We start from the raw sequence: 21,760 nt of genomic DNA, 5'->3' as shown, positions 1-21,760 counted from the left end.
TTAATTCATTAATTTTGAAACCCCTCCGTGTTTCAAGGGGGGCGGTATGTTTCGTATACAGTCCACAGATGGCGCTGCGCAAGCGTGTAACTCTCTAAAAAAATAAAAAAATAGTGTAAGATCTAATATCAAGGAGTGAGGCCATCTTTTCTAATTGTAGTGCAATTTACTTTTCAATTATTAGATTTTCAGAGTTCAAGATTGAGATGGCTTCCCGCATATGAATTCTACTAATACAACAAACAAGCAGGTAAGAGAAAATAATTTTCGAAACATTCTAATTCATATTTATTTCCTAACAGTTAGATCTTTTTCAACCTCGAATGACCCCAAAGGGCTCTTTATTTTAATTGGAGCATTTACACTTGCATCGCTCTTATCTCAGACATGCATATCAACAATTTATTAATGTGCTACGGGGTAGGAGGCGTTCTGACTTCATGCGTAACTTTTCCCAATTCCATTAACAAATTTGGAAAAACAATATCTTTCTATAGCTTCCAAAATATTTCCAAATTTTAGAATTAGCGACTTCGAAAACATTCAAACCCAATAACATAGGAATGTATGCGAAATTAAAGATCGTTTGGTACGGAGGTTAATGATCAACTTACTAAGTCAGAAGTTACGCATTACTTCCACTCCTATATGGGTTTCATCCAATGCAAAACGAATTAGAATTCTACAAATCTTCAAAGCACTGTCTTGCTTGACTCAGTTCATGGTCCCACTAGATGGCACTCATGCTTAACGGGCCTTGACAATTTGTGACTTTTCTGTGTTAAACCGATGCAACTATAATCTGCTCTTGAAATTCTCGAAAATTTTCAAACTTATATGTTGCTCATTTTGACCGCAAGAGGTGCTGAACGGAACCCTGGCATCCACCAATCAATGTAAACGTGATGGAAACCAGGGATTCCCTATAGTGCCCTCTTTGTTAGCATGAGTTTCAGCGATTGTCACGGCATATAAGCGTAAGCGAAATTTAGTAGGACCATGCTCAGTTTAAAAGAGATTTCAATTTATGACAATTAATCTTTTAAACAGGCCAAAAGAACCATGGAACTACTGGGTTTACACTGGTTTATACAAACTATCTGAAGTAGATGGACCGACAGTCAAACGCCACAAAGTGAGTACCCAAATATTTTCATTTAATTACGAAATTTTGCTTTTCTTTTAGGCTAAAGAGACGTGATATAAGTGAAAAGAATAATGAAATAAACGTACTTACTACCCGACCAAGTTTCCCGTGAAAAATTGGCAAGCGGCTAGGAAAGGGAAAGCAAACAAATCGCTGTTGAAGAAAAATACTTTTCTCAGTTCATTTGATATCATGATATCCTTCTGAAATTTCTGGATTAGATTTGTGAAAAAAGTTTCTAGAAAGAACAAAAAGACTCAAGTTTCCAAGACTAAACAGTTGAAAAACAATTGTACGTTTTTAACTTACAAAATGATTAAAACTTGTGAGAAAGAAGTGGATATTCCGGACGTTTAATAAACGCAACCATTTTTTCGTATAAATTAGAACAGATAAACTGGGGGGAATAAAGACCTTCATTCGTGAATTACAGATCCCAAGTCACGTGGCAGATTTTAAAGCAAAGCATTGGAAGAAATCAGGTTTCTTTCGTAAGTTTCACGCAAATCGTGCCTACCATTCGTCATTGTTGAGTCACATGATTTGGCGTCCATGCCTCAGCTTTTGCAAAACCAATGATTGGACTTGCCCCCTCCGTTTACTAATTTTGGTCTAAGGATAAAACTCCGTTCAATTTCTCAACTGACGGTTAAAACATTATATGAGGGATGCTTTTAAAGTAAGTACCGTTTGGAAATTAAAAAAAAGAACAAGTGCAGATAGAGCAAAGAAATTTATTGCACGAAAATCTACCACCCTACTAACGCTTTTTTTTTTTTTTTTGACATTGCTCCCGTGATTTTCCAAGTATTTGTCGTAGTGTGGTACAGGTTTTTGTATACCAATTCGTAGAAAGTTTCCGCCTGTGTAGTCAACAATGAGGACTCTTACAGGAGTTTGTCTGAGACGTTTTTGAACATGATCCAGACTGCCCCGACCTCGTACGCGTTTAGGAAGTGTTACTTCTAAGGCCAATGGTGGCGATGTGGGGGGGGGGGAGCAATCTCCTTCCCCACTTTTTATGGATAATTTAATAATTTTATTTTCCAATTTTTGAAAGGAAACTTGAAATAATAAAAAAATCAGAAATGTTAAAATTTTCAGAACATAATTATTTATCTTACTTAGCACATCTGTTTACAAAACCTAACAAAAGCAATAACTTTTAGTTTATGTATTCATTGTTTAGATATGAGTAACTCAATTGTTTTACTAAAACAAGCCATACTTGTTTATTAAAATTATTACCAAGTGTTTGTGACAGCTCAAAATACTTCGGTGTAAATAATGTAAGTCTAATTCGTGGTGTAAGTGTTTCTTCGAGGAAAGTTATTATGTACAATGTTCATCAAAATCTTAAGAAAAACGTCAGTTAAGTTGTTAAATTTACATCAATTTTCACTTATCTGCCTTAATAATCTCAAAACCATCCGTTACAAAATTTTGCATTTTTTTTTTCTTTTCTTTTTCTTTTTTTTTTTGGATTATGTAACAATGGCACAAGGATGTAGTCTGGGGTCCACTCCATTTTTTCAAAAAACTTTTATAACTTAATTCTGTAATTGTTTTAAAGTTTTTTCTCAATTTTTAATTACTTGATATTTTGTTCCTATAATCATACGAAATAAATAAACTTAAAATAAACGTAATCTCATTACCAACATTAGAATGCTCAAGTGTCTCGTAAAATGAAAGAGTCACATTCAAATTATGCAGAGGAATGTGAGGCAAAGTGAAATGGTGGAACATTTACTCCATTTTTAACGCCATCAATCTGGTAATATTTAACTATGTAGTAGCATAACTGGGCTAATCTTGTCAGGAAAAAGTTACGTCTAAACATCTAAGCGTACAGCATTCAATACAAGCCATTTCCAGAAATTGATATTCACACTGTAATATTTTGTTCTGAGTTAAAAAGTTTTTTCAATTATCATTTTAAATACAGTGGCTCCCAAAAGTCTTCGTACACCTACGACTTTCAACGAAATATGCCCTAATCCATTGGTTAGAATTAATATTTCGGAATAGGTATTTAATTATAAGATCTGTGATCCATTTTTAACAAAACTACAAGAAAAGTTTTTAAAAAATATTAAAACTTAATTTTTTAAAAATCAAAAACCAAAAAGTGCCGGAAATTTTATCTTACACAAGTCTTCGTCCACTTTATAAAATGTCTATATATTATTGAATAATCAAACTTTTGATTAAAGCATTAGTTAGTAGAATATCATACAATATTCATAACACCTTTTAAACGACTGGGAATAGATTTCATTCTTTTTTTTTTTTTTTGTCGTAATTTCCGAGTAAGTGTTCAACCACACTTTGAGTCTTACTGTTTCTAGCTCTATTTTCGTTTTAAAAACCTATTTTCGTAATCTAGCCTCCAGATATCTCTAAATACGTTACAATAAGTTAAAATCTGGAGATTGAGGTGGTATTTTGTAAACTTTAGGAGAATTTTCGAGGCACTAGACGCAAACGTTGAAAACCATGTGCTTCTAATCGTTATCTTAATAAAAAACAAAGTTGTTTCTAATAACCAAATTTTTAGCTAAGAGTTCAAAATTGGTTTTTAAAATATTTAAAGTTACAGCATGATTCATTATTTTATCAAAAAAAATTACAAACTATCAAGTCCTAATGCTGACATGCACCCTCACACTAGAACACCTCCACCGTCCTGATTAACTGATCCAAAGATGTTCTTAATATTTAGTTCCTAATTTTTTCTTCTACTTACAGTTATACAATAATTTAACCAAAAATGTTGAATTAAACCAAGTTCTCTTATTAATCCAGCTAATAAGAGAACTTGGCGAACAATTTTAGGTAAAAATTAAATGTAAAATGTTTCATTTAACTCTGCAGAAACTTTTACAGCACTGAAATGTGTATTTTTCATAAATTTTTTAACTTTAAACCTCCGATCACGTTTTGTCAACTTTGCCGGTTGACCTTTTCTTACCTTGTTTTCGGTCCGATTCCTTTCTTAAAAGCATTTTATCAAGCGCTTTACTATACAAACAGATAAATTAACTAATTTAGAGACATTTAAACCAATTTACCACTACTGTGAGAAAAAATTCGAATTTTAAATGGTGTTTGCGGTTTTTTACAAATACTAGCCATTTTACAGTAATAAGCACAATATTAAGGAATAAATAAACAAAAAAATTAAGGCCAAATGACTTTTAAGGGTCAACACAATACAAAAAAATTAAAAAAACTACATTTGATAATTTCAATCATGAATTTATTCGAAAATATTTGAGTGTACGATGACTTTTGTGGCTTGTTATTTCTCTGTTTCTTCGTTTTCTGACCCATTTCAAAAAGAAGATGCTTCAATATTTTGAAAAAACCAATGGGTTGTATTTAGAATGACATAGGAATGATGTGAAAAAATATTGGACTTCATATTCGAATTCAGTTTCGAGTTATTTTGGTTTTACTAAAAAATATCAAAGTGTACGAACACTTTTGGGAGCCACTGTATTTCTTGGAACCTACTATTATTCGGTTCAATATTTGTTTCTTGAATATGAATTTCATTTTTTGTTTAAATGTCTTGTACTAGTATTAGTCAAATACATGCGGGGTAAATTGGATGGGGTAAAGCGAAGTAAAACGGACGCCGGTTAATTGAATCAGTGGTTAATTGAATCTACCGCTTTAATGAATCAAATTGTAAAAAACAGATCAGAATCCAGCTTTATTGAATGGGGTCGTATCCAAAATTTTAAAAGTGTTCTTTTTTTTTCTGAAAGAGCATGCTTAAAAACATAGAATCTGACCATTTTTTAAATAATTTGTTCAAGTTTAATATTTTTAAAAAAATTGCTTAAATCTGTGAGCTTTCATTGTTTACATTTCTTGCCGATGACATCACAAATGATGAAATGCCATTCTGTGTTGCCATTCACAAAGCAGAATATTTAATTCGCATCTTTACTCACGTGTATTGGCAACGATATGGTTGATAGCAAGCCTAGAGCGCAATTTTAATTCGCTTCTTGATTATCATAACGTGGAAGCGCGGTACAAAATGCGCCAAATAGACCATTTGTGACGTCATCAAGACCACGCCTTCTTTGCAAAATGGGATATTTTAAAAAAAATAATTAAAAAATAACTGTTGGAAAAATGAAAGAATTTTCTGGGTTCATATTATTATTTTTTTTTTTGCTTATTCTATCAATTTTAGCGATAAAAAGTACTACTTTTGACTGAAGGAAACAACCCCATTCGCCGCTTTATTGATACTGCCGCTTTAATGAATCAGAACTGCTTAGAACAAACGTGATTCATATAAGCGGCGGTCACTGTAGTTCATTACGTTTACTAATTCATTCAGCTATCACATCACTTACGTATTCATTTACATATTAATTCTTTACATTTCTTCACTTAATAATGCACTTATTTATTCATTCACTGAATACTTTAATAATTCTCATTTTTACTTCCTTTTACAAAAAAGGAAGCATTGTATTCGCAAAAAAAATTTCACTCAAAAATCGCCTTAGTTTCCATTTTTCTCACCCCCGAATGAATGTTGAGTTTTTTTTTTCGACCCGACCACACGTGGATATATACCTAGGAACCTACAGACACCCGAAATATTCATTTTGACGACCCCCGAGTTAATTACAACGAATTTTCTCGTGACGTCCGTATGTACGTATGTGTGTATGTATCTCGCATAACTCAAAAAAAAGTTGAAATTTGGTACGTAGACTCCTAATGGGGCCTAGTTGTGCACCTTCTCTTTTGGTTGCATTCGGATGTTCCTAAAGGGGTCTTTTGCCCCTTTTTGTGTGGGGAAATCATTGTTAATTTCGATGTAAACTCAAGTGGTGTTATAATGTGTCGGACACATGGCGATATATCGCCGTCTTTTGGTCGCCAAGTTTTGTCACCAACTTGGCGAAAAATTTGGCGATTTTTTTTAAATTTTAAAGTTGGTTTCAATTTTGCCACTGTTGGTAATATTTAGAGAGTAAACAATTGAATCACATTAAAATTGCCAATGATGGAAATGACATTAAATTTGAGTAAAAGGAAGTCATGTGATGCACACATCAGCTCGTTTAATCAGTGAATTATTATTGAGCAATCACGATTGCTTATTGTTCTCATTTGACAGTCCTTGACGTTGGGATTATTTTTCAGCTTGGACCAGCAGCACCACCGCCTACCAGCGCGGCGGCGGCACGGCTGCTCTGTTCCTGAGCACTGTCCCCCGGAATCCACTTCTGCTGGGTGGTGGCGTCCATGTCCTTCACACGCATGCTCATACACACTCGCCAACGCGTGGGCGCCTTTACACACATACACAGGCCTACGTGCACACACTTAAGCCTGCACACACACAACTATACACACATAACCACCCAGGAGAAGGGACATGCTTGGGGGGGGGGAGCCATTTCTAGAAACAATAATTCTAATGAGTAGGGTCTTGTCGCAACTCGTGATTGCGAAAAACATAATTTGAATTCAAAGATTCAGAATTCAAATTAGATTTTTTTTTATTATTATTTTCGTTTATTAAATAAAAAATTATCATATAAGCTTTGTGCTACAATATGATTAAGGTGAAAAAACAACGTAAATAAAGCACAAATATTCGAGAAAATGCAGCATATAGCTATTTCAAGGCTACAATAGAGCCTCTTCATCAGTGCAAAAAGCTCACCAACACAACCAGAAGTTGCGAGAGAACTGACAAAAAACCAGGTGGACACCGGTATTTATACCAAAGAGAGCCAACCAATAAGAATACAGGAACATGACAACAAACAACCAATCAGCGAACAGCATGTACGCTCCGGGCTCAAAGCAAGGCAAGAGACAACCAATCAGAAGCCAGGAGACAAAAAGAGTGCGAGACACCAAAGAAACAGGAAAGGCAATTATAGAAATTGCTTCCAAATATCATGAAAAAATGGAGTGCTGGAAAAATCATTGACAAGAGAATGAGAATTTTTCCAAATATGGTAAGATTCCCAGAAATCGAGGTCATAAACCGAAGAACATTTACGAATAATCTTTGCGGATGAAAAATCAAAACAGTGACCAGAAGTCCAACAATGCTGAGCGATGGAAGAACGAGCAAGTTCTTTATGCTTAACATAGTTTTCGTGCTCTTTCAGACGGTGCTTGAGAGCACGTTTAGTCTGTCCAACGTAGCCAAGTCCACACTTTCAGGAGATGCTATAAATGTCCCAGTTGCTATGGCAATCAATGGGGTCCTTTAAGTTTGTAAATTTTATCTTATTAACTGGAGAAAAAGCTGTATCGAAACCAAATTTCTTCAAAGTCTTTGCAACTTGATGACTAACTTTTGGATAATAAGGCAAAACAATAGTATACGAAGCACTAGAAGCAGAAACCTTTTCAGAATAAGAGGGCTTAATTAACTTATTATAAATTGAATCAATGATGCTAGGAGAATAACCACGATCGAAAGCCACTGCTTTAAGATAAGAAAGCTCAGCATTTAAAGAATTGGAGGAAGAACAGATGTTCAAAGCACGGAACACAAAAGCCTTGAATGAGGCCAACTTTTGGTTTGGAGGATGAGAAGAACATTTGTGAGGAGGTAGTGTAACAGCAAAAGGCTTACGAAACACCGAAGTCATAAATTCATCATTACTTTTAGTAATAAAGACGTCCAAAAATTAAAGTGGATTAAAAATGAAAGTAATTATGCTGATAATGCTTCTGATGTTTTCCCTCAGGTGAATCAGAATGCTGTTCTTAATCTTTCTTCCAAACACTTGACTTCAGATCAGCTTAATGCTCTCAAACTTAATAACAATTTTTTGCTTCTGGTTCAAAACCTTCTTTTCCTAAGTTGGTTGCTCCAATTGAGAAAGCCTTTAGATTTAGTGCTCTCACTGCTTCTCAAAAGGACTCTATTAGGCATATCATTGCCAATACTGTGGATTTCAATTCCAAATGGACTTCAAATACTTTTAGCAAGCATGCTAATTCTTCCATCAAAGTTTTGTGTTCTGATCCTGATCTAGTTGTTACTAAGGCTGATAAAGGTGGCCAAATTGTTATTCTTGACAAAAGTTCATATTTAGATAAATGTAATGAGCTCATTGCGGTTGGTCCTTATGTGACACTTCACAAAGACCCTAGTATTAGAGAGGTTAATCTTATTAAAAATGTTGTGAAATCTTCTCCTATCATCAGTGAGTCTTCAAAAAGGTCTTTAACTCCTTCTGTTGCACATTGTGCCAGCTTTTATGCTCTACCAAAGGTCCATAAAACCGACATTCCGCTTAGGCCTATTGTTTCAAACATTGGTACTGCTTCATATAAACTTGCTAAGTATTTAGTTTCTATCTTCTCTTCTCTTTTGGTTAGCAACTCTTTTACTGTCAGAAATTCTGTTCATTTTGTTCAGAAGTTACGTTATTTTAAGCCTCATGGTTTAACGATGGCTTCTTTTGACGTGAAATCACTTTTCACTAATGTACCGGTTATTGGAGCATTGGATTGTCTTAAATTGAGACTCCAAGAGCATCATTTTTCTAGTTTTGAGATTGAGGAACTCGTTTCACTTACTCGTGTTTGTCTTGAATAGAATACTTTTGTGTTCAATGGTACTTACTTTCGAATGTCTGAAGGTTTAGCAATGGGTAATCCTTTGAGTCCTATTTTAAGTGACATTTATATGCACTATTTTGAGACTAAACTTTTTGAAACCATAACGTTTCCGTTCTATGTTCGGTACGTTGACGATTGCTTAGTTTTGCTTGACCAAAACCATGTTGATAATGAATTTTTACTTTCTACTTTAAATTCTATCGATCCTTGCATCCAATTCACTATTGAAATGGAAACTGATAGTTCTCTTTCATTTTTGGACGTCTTTATTACTAAAAGTAATGATGAATTTATGACTTCGGTGTTTCGTAAGCCTTTTGCTGTTACACTACCTCCTCACAAATGTTCTTCTCATCCTCCAAACCAAAAGTTGGCCTCATTCAAGGCTTTTGTGTTCCGTGCTTTGAACATCTGTTCTTCCTCCAATTCTTTAAATGCTGAGCTTTCTTATCTTAAAGCAGTGGCTTTCGATCGTGGTTATTCTCCTAGCATCATTGATTCAATTTATAATAAGTTAATTAAGCCCTCTTATTCTGAAAAGGTTTCTGCTTCTAGTGCTTCGTATACTATTGTTTTGCCTTATTATCCAAAAGTTAGTCATCAAGTTGCAAAGATTTTGAAGAAATTTGGTTTCGATACAGCTTTTTCTCCAGTTAATAAGATAAAATTTACAAACTTAAAGGACCCCATTGATTGCCATAGCAACTGGGGCATTTATAGCATCTCCTGCAAGTGTGGACTTGGCTACGTTGGACAGACTAAACGTGCTCTCAAGCACCGTCTGAAAGAGCACGAAAACTATGTTAAGCATAAAGAACTTGCTCGTTCTTCCATCGCTCAGCATTGCTGGACTTCTGGTCACTGTTTTGATTTTTCATCTGCAAAGATTATTTGTAAATGTTCTTCGGTTTATGACCTTGATTTCTGGGAAGCTTACCATATTTGGAAAAATTCTCATTCTCTTGTCAATGATTTTTCCAGCACTCCATTTTTTCATGATATTTGGAAGCAATTTCTATAATTGCCTTTCCTGTTTCTTTGGTGTCTCGCACTCTTTTTGTCTCCTGGCTTCTGATTGGTTGTCTCTTGCCTTGCTTTGAGTCCGGAGCGTACATGCTGTTCGCTGATTGGTTGTTTGTTGTCATGTTCCTGTATTCTTATTGGTTGGCTCTCTTTGGTATAAATACCGGTGTCCACCTGGTTTTTTGTCAGTTCTCTCGCAACTTCTGGTTGTGTTGGTGAGCTTTTTGCACTGATGAAGAGGCTCCATTGTAGCCTTGAAATAGCTATATGCTGCATTTTCTCGAATATTTGTGCTTTATTTACGTTGTTTTTTCACCTTAATCATTTTCGTTTATTGTTTCGCATTATCTATTTATTTATTTATTCACTCATTTATTTGTAATAATCATATAAAAGATATTTTATTAGAAAAATATTTAGTTTTTCACCTTGCCCCATACATTTTTAAGTGAAAAATTTTCTCTTTTTTTTTTTAACGTACAAATTTACTGCCAAGAATTAAAAACAATATTGTAATGGAAGTTTTATCATAAAACGAACTGATGTGTGCATCACATAACTTCCTTTTGCTCCAATTTAATATCATTGGCAATTTTAATGTGATTCAATTGTTTACTCTCTAAATATCACCAAGAGTGGCCAAATTAAAATTAAATTTAAGATTTAAAAAAAATCGCCAAATTTGTCACCAAGTTGGCGACAAAACTTGGACTCCACGTCCAAGTTGGCGACAAAACTCCACGTGTGGTCGGGTCGAAACAAAAACTCAACATTCATTCGGGGGTGAGAAAAATGGAAATTAAGGTCGATTTCTGAGTGAAAATTTTTTCGCGAATACAATACTTCCTTTTTTGTAAAAGGAAGTAAAAAATTGTTCTTTCGTAATGTTCTGTAATTTTGAAAACAAATTTCCATTTTTTTCTTCATTTTGAAAAAAGCAAGTCATCTTAACTATTTCACTTTGCCCCACATTCCCCTACATCTAGCCGAGTGAATTCACTCACTATTAAAGATTAAAGTCAATTTATAATTTTTCAGTATATTTTGCTAAAAGTAGTTAGTCAAATTGGTTTACATTTTTCTTTCAGGTTTCGAAGATCATTACTCACGAAGAGTATAACGAATATTATATTTATAAATATAATATTGCCCTCATCAAGCTTAAGACGCCCATTGATTTTGCCGAATCTGGAGGCTATGTCAACGCAATCTGCCTTCCGCAGAATAATGAAGATCCAGCTGGGTTTGCAACAGTTACAGGATGGGGGAATATAGGAAGCCGTAAGTTTGTATAACGTGGCTCTGATATGTTGAGTCATGATTTTGTCCATGTTTACTTCTTTTTTAAAGAAAAAGGGAAGGTTAGTTCAGGGTTGGATTACATATTGTGTCACGTTGCGAAAGTATTCCAACTGAAATCTGTTTTCATGACACGTTCGTGACACGTGATCAGCGCATGATTTGAGCACATTTCTGAGTTCAAGCCAGACAAAATCGTTACACAGAAAAATAGCAAACCATTCTTTAGGGAAACTGTCCAGCGATACGGACGTAGTCTGTTCATGCTCGTGCGAATATGAAACCAGTGGAAGCAGGAAGGAACGACGGAGCAAAAGGAAGGGCGCCTTTTTAAACCGCTTCACGGGAAGACAGGCATATTGTGCTCATACCGCTGATGGAGCACAGTGCCACATCTACGACCATGTCACAAGGAATACTGTGTAACAGAACAATCAGAGCAATTCGATGTCGTTTGCAACATAGTGGACTGTGCTCCATTCCTTGGGGTGTACATCGCTTCGCTTACATTTGACTTTAAACCACAAGCACTTGCATTGGCAGTAGTGATGAAAGGCGGAGATTGACAACCAAACGGCACGACCTTATGTTTTTTGGACGAATCATGCTCCTGCCAGCGATACCGCTACGGTCAGATTAGAGTTTTTGAACAATGTGGAGAGACTGCTGAACTATTGTGTTATGAATCGTTACACTGATCGTACACTTGTTCGTAAAGGGTGATATTGGATTCCACTCTCTCACTTCTTTCGCCCGTAACAGGAGCAGGAATTAGTAACTGGAGGGAGGAAGTTCAATCATTGGCTTAAGAAATGCTGAGGTAAAAATCTCAAGTCACATGGTTTAACTTCGACGGATGAGAGGCACATATTACGTGAAACGAAGAAACCTGATTCCTTCCAATACTTTACTTTCAAATATATCACGTGAATTGGGATCCTTGCTTCAAGAACCGAAGGATTCATTGTCACTGACTTTTATTCTTTCTCAATGCTGCTGACCAGCACATTGTCTCAGAGATTTTGCTACCTGTTCTCGTTTCCTACTTCCAAGGCTATTTTTCTGCAGGATAATATTTGACCACACGTTACGCCCAATGTTCAAACTTTTTTCTTAGTCGATTATATTGCATTGCTACCTTCATCGGACTGCTCTCTAGATCAGTTTTTCTCAACCTTTTCGCTATTGAGAACCTCTTGGTACCTTTCCGAATCTTAAGCGGACTACATAATATTTTCACAACAATTATATTAGGTGAAATGAGAGATAAATTCAAATGTTTTCTTTAATCAATCTAATTACAACAATAAAAATGGTATAATTTTTCACTAGCTTTTTCGCGAAGACATGAAAATTGCTCGCAGACCACTAGTGATCCGCGGACCCAATCGCGTAGCCAAAGGAGGGTCCATGCAGAGGCGTGCGCACGGGAGTCACCAGGGGTACCGCGATACCCCCCATTAGTTTAAAAAAAAATAAAAATAAAGACGAGATTAGAAGTACAGAGCGCCATATTGTTTTGCTATAATGAGCAGGCGGCTGAAATGAGAATGAGGTGGCTGTGGCAAACGGGCAAGGCAGCTTCTACAAACCAGCTTCAGCTTCCACATCACACACTCAGCTTTCATCATTTCTTCTTGTATACGCATTTCATCTCTACATAGTATAAAATGAAGTCTCCAAAAAGCATCTGTGTGTTTGAACTCGCAAAACTCGAGAACTACCCGGCGGATTTCGCTGAAATTTTCACAATTTGTTCCTTTAAGTCCTGAAAAGGTTTGCAGACCAGTTTGAAAAACAATTGATGAATAGCTCTTTTTTTTAATTTCAATTTAGGCCTAAAAATCGATGAATAGTTCTTTTTTTATTTTAATTTAGGCCTAATTTTCAAATGGTTCGAGAATATGGAGGTGAAAAATTACTTGCACATATTAATATATTATATATTGTTGGAAAGAGTAGAATTTTCCGCGTTCTACGTAGTTATTTGCGTTTTTAGTTCGAATGCTTTTAGGCTTAGTTAAAATTTAGGCACTACTTTGTTCATTAAATCCATCAATAAAAAGTAAAGGAATTGTCCCACAGTTTTCTTTTTGACTCCATTGGAAAGAGCTGATTTTTTTTCTCCAGATCTAGCTCGACCTGAGGTCGAAAGTTTAACTCTCTATCTCCATTAGAAAAAAAGTTACAAGCGAATTAATTGAAGTTCAAAATTCTGTTCTCTATTCAAGTTTTTAACCATTTTATTTTGCGTTTCCATGGTAACACTTTTGGAATCCATTGTTTATTTCCATCTTTCTTATTTTAAATTCTTAAACTTATTTTATTTCGTTTTCCATGGTTACGCCTTTTATATATAAATCCATCTTTCTCATTTTATTCTTATTTATTAAAAGTATTTTAGTATTCGCGTCATTGTTTGGCGGGGAAATTTGGCATGATGTTTTCTTTTCTTTCATTTAATCCTGGTTATTGAATTTACGTCACTTGACACAATGGGTTTTTTTTTCGAGATAAGCCGGGCAACGCAGCTAGTTTCAGTTATAATTTAAAAAAATTATAAAAAAAATCATGAAACGGTGCTGTACGGCTATGTTTCGCGAAATAAATTCAGGTTCTAAATTTGAATGGGAACTATTTTTGACATCCTACAAATTGACTTTTACTTGATTTTTATACGAATGAAGTTCATAAAATTTTAACACTTGTAAAAATATCAAGGAATATCATGCTTTTCATGGAAGCAAAATTTAGATGCTCGTCTGAAAATTTAAGGTGCTCAGTGGCGCGAACCTATGGAGTCTATAGTGTCCCCGGTGAACTCTAAGGATGGCGCCCCCCCCCCCCCCCCCACCGTTTCATGGAAATTCATTAATGAAAATAACATACAGCAATTTATTAGGAAATACTCACGCAGAAGTAGGGGGATCCGGAGATTTCTCCCTTAGAAAAGACTCAAAATAGTAGTTGTAAACAGGGCTGCGAAGTCGGAAGAAAAATGGTCGACTCCAACTCCAGAATTTTGAAACTTCTGACTCCGATTCCGGCTTTTTCATTTTTGTAATTTTACTTTTTCAAATCACCCCCTATGGGAAGGAGAGAAAACCCTCTAAACAGAGATTGAAATATGAATTCCCTTTTATGAAATTCTCGCGTTGTATTTTATTGTAAAATTAAGATGCATAAAACGTTAGAAATTCAATTTGAAAATCAAATTATTCAATGGGTGCGATTTCTAAATCGTCCCAAGAAGAGTGAGAGAAAAAGTTTTGAGAGAAAAAAAAAACCCTTTTTGCTAAGTCAAAAAACTTTTCTTGAGAGGGGGCACCCCCCCCCCCCCCAACCTTCTGGTGACACCCATCTGGTGGGTGACACCTCAACTTAATTTCAGAGCTTATAAATTTGAAATACTTTAATTCTGAAACACTCCCCAATAATAAATCTTAAATTTCATCTTTAAAATTTCAGCAAAAATATTGCTCTATATTGCGGAGAGAAGTCGGGTGCATGTACGTCTGGAGCAAATTTTACACGAAATGCGGCGGTATATAGCTTTGTACGAATAGCTTTAACTGTATCTACATTTCTTGGCTCAATTTTTAATTTTTTTATTGGCAACTTCAGAATTAACCTTAATATGAAAATTTTATAGGAATAACTACAATTATTAAGTGTTGTAACCAATAAATCATGTGCTAATTTTCTTTTGTACTTTTCAGTGTTAACCAAGCTTTCTCAGATAAAGTTTTTAGAATTAAAAAAACAATTATATTTTGTCGGATCTTTTGAATTTGCGCTTTCATGCTACACTCTTTTGAATTTACCAAGCACCCTGAGAAGTTTCCCGACTTGCTCAAGCGATACACACATTCCTTTTACTATTTTATAACAGAGATCAGGGTAAAAAATATATTATTAGTATTTTTATTTGAAAGTTATTATTTAGAAAATGTTATGCAACAAAACTGTTTGCTGACAGTTGCTATCAGTTAAGTAAAGTTAAAAAATAAGCAAACTAGGAGACGGCGCGGTGTAGGTAGCTGTTATAGAAAGTTCGATAAACAATCAAGTCAGCCGGTTGCCACAATGAGTTATTTTTTTATTAATAGGTTGTAATCAAATTAATTGGTAGTGAATTTTTTTAAAAATGCAAGGAGAGTCAATGAAAATTAAAGAAAAAAAAAAGAAACCCGGAGTCGGAGTTGGCATGTTTTCGAACGACTCCAACTCCTTTACCCCAAAATCAGTCCGAGTCCACAGCCCTGGTTGTAAAAACGCAATTTTAGACAATGTTTGATGATATAGGTCTTGCGGAAGGAGATTTCTAAACATGCTGCTGTAGATCATCTTCGACTGTTTCAGAGAGAGAGGACTACGGGGGGGGGGGGGGTTCTCCCCCAGTAGTTTTTGAAATTACAGTTCGAAAATCGCGGTTTTAGACGATTTCAGGTGATGTTTAGAGGGAGGAGAGATTCAAGGTCCTCTCTGGAAACTTTTCGAAACTAAAGCGCCAAAATTGTTTTTTGTTTTAGCCTTAAATATACCTTCTATAATGTTATAGGAGGAGTTTTTGAAAACTCTCACTCGGAACATTTGTCAAGTTGAAACCAAAATGTAAGACTATATTGAAAGTTTTTGGCGAGAGAAGGACAATCAACAGGAATATTTTTTAAGTTGTTGCTTTAAAAACGCAGGTTAAGTCGATCTTTTTAAATATTTCTGGGAGGATTTGGCTTCCCTTTTAATTTGTAATACATATTGTGTCTTTTTTGAGAAATGTTTCAAAATATTTCTTTTCCCATTCAGAGTTAAAATGCCGCTCGCTTTTCGAAAAAGAGGGATTCGCCGTCCCTCTCCCCTCCCAGATACTGCAGTGGAGAAGTATTAAGAGGACTCAGAAAATGCGCCACGCACTCAAAATTCTTCTTTTTTTTTTTGAGGGGGAATGACATTATAGATAGCCTATTTTATCCTTCTAGCTCTATTGCAACTAATTTTCTTTGAAACAATAATTTAAGTAATTAGTTTCAAACTCATGATATTTTTTCGAAATAATCTAGGCAAATTATGGCCATTCTTCCTGTCGCACCCTTGTCGAGAGTCACTCCTATATCACTAAAAGGCACCACGTCAGTCAAAATGGTTAATTACTGAGACCGTAAGCGTTCGTATTTCAAACAATTAAAAAATATCAGGCTGGAAATTAAATATTTCATTATTTAAAACGAAAGCACTCAAATGATTTTGGTGAAGAAAAACTCGGGAAAGGGTTTCCACAATATTTTTTATCAATAATTGACACCAAAAAGAAGATAGGGATATAGCCAAGAAAGGGAAGGAAGAGAAGTCCCCGAAATTTATCCTTTCATTTTACGTTACCAAAGGTAGTATAGAAGAGGGTTTTGAAACTTTGATTTTTTGAAAGAAGTGCGGGAGAGAGTTCCCAATCCCTATCCTTTTCCCTAACGTAATCAGAGAGGGCCTACAATTACATATTTAGGACGTCAATTCCAAAAAACTTGAAAGAGAGCGCTTCCACTAAAATTCCCGAGAAACACTCTGCCTAATTCCACGAGAAATGCACCTTGTCTATCATTAATGATTGACGAAAGTTTCGTTTTTAAGATTTTGACTTGTAAAATTTTTCTAGAATCCCGGAAACACCCTTCAACTTAACATCATCAAAGATCGTCTAAAATTGCATAGTTAGGACTAAAATTTAAAGCAATTTCTGGGATAGAGCTTCCCAGCATAATCGGAGATAATAATTGCGTTTTTAAAAGTTTTAATTTAAAAAAATGATGGGAGAAGCGTCCCTGAACCTTTTCTCCCTAACACAGCCAAAGATAGTCTAAAATGCATTTTTAAGACTACAATTTCTAAAAATTCTCGGCGAAGAAACCCTCGAAACCCCCTCATTACTGCGTGAATATTATGCTTACGATTAGGTTTATATTCCTAAGAGTCAGATTTAGTTTTGACCCCCTGACTCCATTTTAAACTAGAAACTATATTCTCTCTCAAAATTTAAGATGCTTTTAAAAAAATCTAATGCCACCAACTTCATACACCTTATCTAAATTTTTGACCTCGCGGTGGCCCTGCGCCTTCTTCCGGTGGTTACCTAAATGTCCAGGAATAGTTATAGTGGTACCCCCGTTACTGAAGCTCTACGCAAGCCCCTGGGTCCATGGGGGGTCTTGACCCCTCCCAAAATAAGTAAGAAAATTCAAAAATGAAAATGTCCATTTTTTCACTCATACTTTTTCTGCTCATATACATAAGAAAACTCTAAGTTCCATTCGACACCCTCCGAAAGAAAATCACGACTACGATACTGTGCGGACCACAGGTTGAGAATAATTGCTCTTCTAGATCAATTGTCCATTGTACATATCTACTGTCTGATCAATGATTGAAAAGCACATGAAGGGCTACGAAGAACGATCAAAGTCCATTTTTCTAAAAAAAACTCTGGTTAACCTATGGGAACACGTAGATTATTGCAGACAATATTCAAGAGAAATATTATTCAGGCAAGAATCATCATAGTGAGTTAGTTTTAACAGGGAAGAATGAGGCTAACTTGGAAACGATTCGAGATTTCAAGCTCACAAACTTCATGAGGAAAATTTGAGCATGGTGTACTATGATCATTTTTCCCCGTGGCCCTTTACATAGACAGCATGTCTCATCTGCGGGTACATCAGATTAACTTAAGCAACACGTGGTGACAACATGGTTTAACAGCCTATCCTAACACCAAACAGCCTGTCCAAAGCCTTGCTGCCTCAATGTCGTGAGTGGAGTGTAGTAGCGATGATTGACATACATTCAGCGTGACCGAATGGGGTCTTTTCCGAAATTGTTAAAGGACTTTTTTCTGAAAGATCATGCTTAAAAACATAGAATTTGACCTTTTTTGAAATAATGTGACAAAGTTTTGTATTTTTAAAAAGGTATTCAATTCGGTGCGCAGACTCAATTTTATTTTTTACGCTTCTGAGTATGACATCACAAATGATAACGATATGGTTGATAGCAAGCGTAGAGCGCAATATTTAATTCGCTTCTGAATAATCATAACCTGGAAATGCGGTATACAGCAAGCTTAAACTTTCAGGGCGACAGTGGAATGCGCCAGAGTGCATCATTTGTGACGTCATAAAGACCACGCCTTGTTTGAAAAATCAGAAATTTAAAAAAAAATTAAAAAATAACTGTTGGGAAAATAAAAGTATTTTCTGAGTCCATGTTTTTTTTTTTTTTTTTTTTTTTTTTTTTTTTTTTTTTTTTTTTTTTTTTTTTTTTGTTCATTCTTTAGTGACTAAAAATAGTACTTTTGACTGAAGGAAGCAACCCCATTACTAGTTTTTACGCCTTTCTCTTTTGGAAGAAGGTTCTATTTCCAAGTGGCCAAGATATATCTTGCCTTTTTTGGTGTTGAATTTTGGAATGGCAGCAGGATAGCTGTAAAAAAATTGCAAATTGTTGAATGACCCAAATGTTTTTAGAAAATTGTTTATTAAAGTTTTACGTTATTTTTCAGGTTATAATGATCGTACAGATGTTTTAATGGAAGCAACCGTTCCAATCATTCCTCCAGCCCAATGTCAGAACAACTACGGAAACAATATATGTGCTGGAAATAAAGAAAAGAACTTTTGTGACGTAAGCTCTTTACTAACTCTGAATTCGAAGCAAAAATAATAACACAGAAACAACTTCAAAACAAGAATTAAGTTCTTAGAAAAACGTGATCATAGATTTAAAATCGGAACAAAATTTCAAAAATGTGATTATTTTCATTTTTGTTTAAAATTAATGAAATCGTGTTGTTTATTTATTTAAAAATGAAACATAACTGGTATTCAGCAGCAAGTCACCACCCCAAAGCCAGGGCTAAGGTAGAACTTCAGGCACTATACGTATACAGACAGCTCGGTTATCTCATCCAAAGTCTGCAGTTTATGGGATAACTGAGCTGTCGGTATATTGCATGACGTTCTCCCTTAGCCCTGGCTTCCACGCGGTACTTACTGCTTAATACCCAAGCTTTGCCTTCATTTTGCGAGTTGAACCGCACCATGTCTGCAGACTTTCGCTGGTGAGACAAATTTACTTTATTCACCAATTTGTTGGCACTCTCAGCTTCAATGAGATGCACCTGCCTCAGCTCGGTTATTCTCTCTTCCAGACTAATGAGTTCATTACAAAGACGAAACTGCAGTCTCTGAATGGGATAACCAAGCTGTCGGTATATTGCATGAATTAACTGGAATTAATCATGAATATCATGATGAATGATACAATATCCTTTAAATACAAAAATCACAAAAATTGTTGCTCCTGCCTTTTTATGTGTTCAGAGAAGTCTGACTGCGACACGAAGGCTCGGGTTCAAATCCCGGCTCGGGCATAGACGGGCATTTCTCTCTCCTCTCCTTGTTTTTTCTTTGTGAGAATGTGTTGTTGTGCTGTGAATGGTTGCCTACTATATAAACGGGACCTTATGGCATGCGTGTACGGTAGAAGTCGGACTTCACACCAAATTACGGTACAGTTGAGAAAGTGAAGCAGCGCACCCCAAATTGCCAGCTTAGCTGCCACACGACAACAACAACAAAAAAAAAAATTATAAACTCTTTTTTCTTTTTTTTTTACAGTACGATTACGGAAGTCCTTTACTGCAGAGAAATTACGAAAGCGTGGCTACACTGTTGGGTATAGTAGCCTCTGGTTTTTCCTGCGGTGAGTCGGATAACCCAGGGCAATACACTAGAGTGTCGATGTATCTAAACTGGATGGCTAAGAAGATTTCTGAAAATTGATGCTTCAAGATTGCTAATCAATTTTATTAAGTCTCGTTGAATAAATGTATTTTAAAATTTATATGCCTACTGTATAAATATTTTTTGTTTATTGTTTTATTTGTTTGAAACAAATATTTAAAAAAAGCTAATTTTATTGTCTTAAACATTTTTTAGAGCAATGAGGTTTCATCCTCCCTTCACTTTTTTCCCCCGAAAGCTTTGAAGATGTTTTCGACGCTTTTGCTATCTCCATGAAGCCTTTAAATTTATTACACATACTTGTTCAATACTTTTCAGCTGTTAATTAAATATTAAACTAACACGCACACACACGCACACACACACACACAAAGTATGCACAGAAATTTAAAAACAATTTCTTATTCAGAAAAAGTGGGAGGGGCTGGGATAATGTAAGGGTTCTTTACGTAGCTTTAAGCATAACTACTGTATCTCCAGCCGCATGCCTTGTCTGGTGGTCAAAGAAGTCTGACTGCGATAAGAAGGTGTTTCTCTTGTTATGCTGTGAATTGTTGCCTTCCGTATAAACGGCCCTTATGGCATGGTGTACTGCAGAAGTTGGACTTCACACCAAATTACGGTACAGTTGGAAAAGTGCAGCAGCGCACCACAAATTGCCAGCCTAGCTGGCACACGACAACAACAACTGTATCTCCTATAGCCTCTGCTGTGTGTATAGATATCTTGCATCTCGTGCGATGGAGGGGAGGGGAGATGCTATATTAACGATGTAATAATGAGCTGACGAGGCTACTGCTATCCGAGGCAGTAGTCGGACAGCAGTAGTCTCATGCTGCTATCCGACAATTGATATGTCGATTAGCAGCAATTAATCGACATTTAATTATGCTATTTAATTATTGTATTAAAAAAGAACAATCAATTCACAAAAATATCATATAGGGTTCGTAAAAACTTTACGATATTAAAAACAAGAATGCACGAAAGAGGAGGCAAAGATTTACGTGCATGATATGAAAGAAATAAGAAATTTCTCACACAAGAACTTTATTGTTTGTTGTATTTCACATGCTAGGCTCCGCTCCCTGCTTGTTAACGCTCACCAACCCCTGAAGTTTTCTTCGTAATTTTATTTGGTTCGTGAAACGTTAAATCGTCTGCTAGGAAAAATTAGATTAAAGTACACGATATGATAAGAACAAAATAAAATCCCGCTCCCCCTCCCGTAGTAAATACAATTTAATCAAAGAGCTCATTATAGAGCATTATGAAAATCCCATCTCGCTCGAAGCAAACTAGAGCTTCATTAAAATATATATAATCAACACAAAATTAACAACTTTAAAAATAAAAAAAACCGTTTTGAAATGCACAACCTCCGTATGGTCTGAACTAGTTTTTTTTTTAAACCAAATTTCACTGCAATAGGTGCTAAGGGCCTATCCTGGCGTTTGGCCCTTGCCAGGCTTTGCTCCTGGGCATAGCAAAACGGCAGCACGTTATGTTTAAAAAATTGTTTTCAATTTCGAGTTATCCAGTAGCATTTTGTCCTTTAGCTCAGCGCTTAAATTTTGTTTAGCCTAGGGTTTTCTCTAAACTAGAAACCCTCATAATTCTTGTTCTAATATTAATGGAAAAAATTGCAACGAACTTCATCTTGAACAGAAAAAGAGGTTCTTTCGAAAGAAATAGAATGTCAAGTGATGCGGGAATTCTTTCACCCCTTTGTAAGGATATTTAAGTGAAATTTTAGATTAAAAAATTAATTATACGAAAGGAAAGGCTTCCTGGGCATCGCGGATCAACAAAACGCCCACATTAACAAAACTTTGACCGAATAGACTTATATGTTTAACTTTGAAAC

General features: G+C 35.5%; 1 protein-coding gene across 2 annotated transcripts in view; it reads left to right on the top strand.

Annotated features, from left to right (window-relative positions):
- Positions 1 to 19,991, top strand: part of LOC129224571 (venom peptide isomerase heavy chain-like) — a 46,711-nt gene extending 26,720 nt beyond the window's left edge. For both annotated transcript variants that reach the window (XM_054859053.1, XM_054859052.1), the window contains exons 5-8: positions 1,051 to 1,135; positions 10,891 to 11,083; positions 18,651 to 18,772; positions 19,768 to 19,991. In XM_054859053.1, coding sequence (XP_054715028.1) covers positions 1,051 to 1,135; positions 10,891 to 11,083; positions 18,651 to 18,772; positions 19,768 to 19,932 — 565 coding nt within the window. In that variant the 3' untranslated portion in view covers positions 19,933 to 19,991. The remainder of the gene's footprint in view (positions 1 to 1,050; positions 1,136 to 10,890; positions 11,084 to 18,650; positions 18,773 to 19,767) is intronic.
- The last annotated feature ends 1,769 nt before the right edge of the window (positions 19,992 to 21,760 follow it).

The sequence above is a fragment of the Uloborus diversus genome, chromosome 6 (genome assembly GCF_026930045.1).
Source record: "Uloborus diversus isolate 005 chromosome 6, Udiv.v.3.1, whole genome shotgun sequence".
NCBI classification, from domain to species: domain Eukaryota; kingdom Metazoa; phylum Arthropoda; class Arachnida; order Araneae; family Uloboridae; genus Uloborus; species Uloborus diversus.
This window is presented reverse-complemented; position numbering and strand designations above follow the sequence as displayed.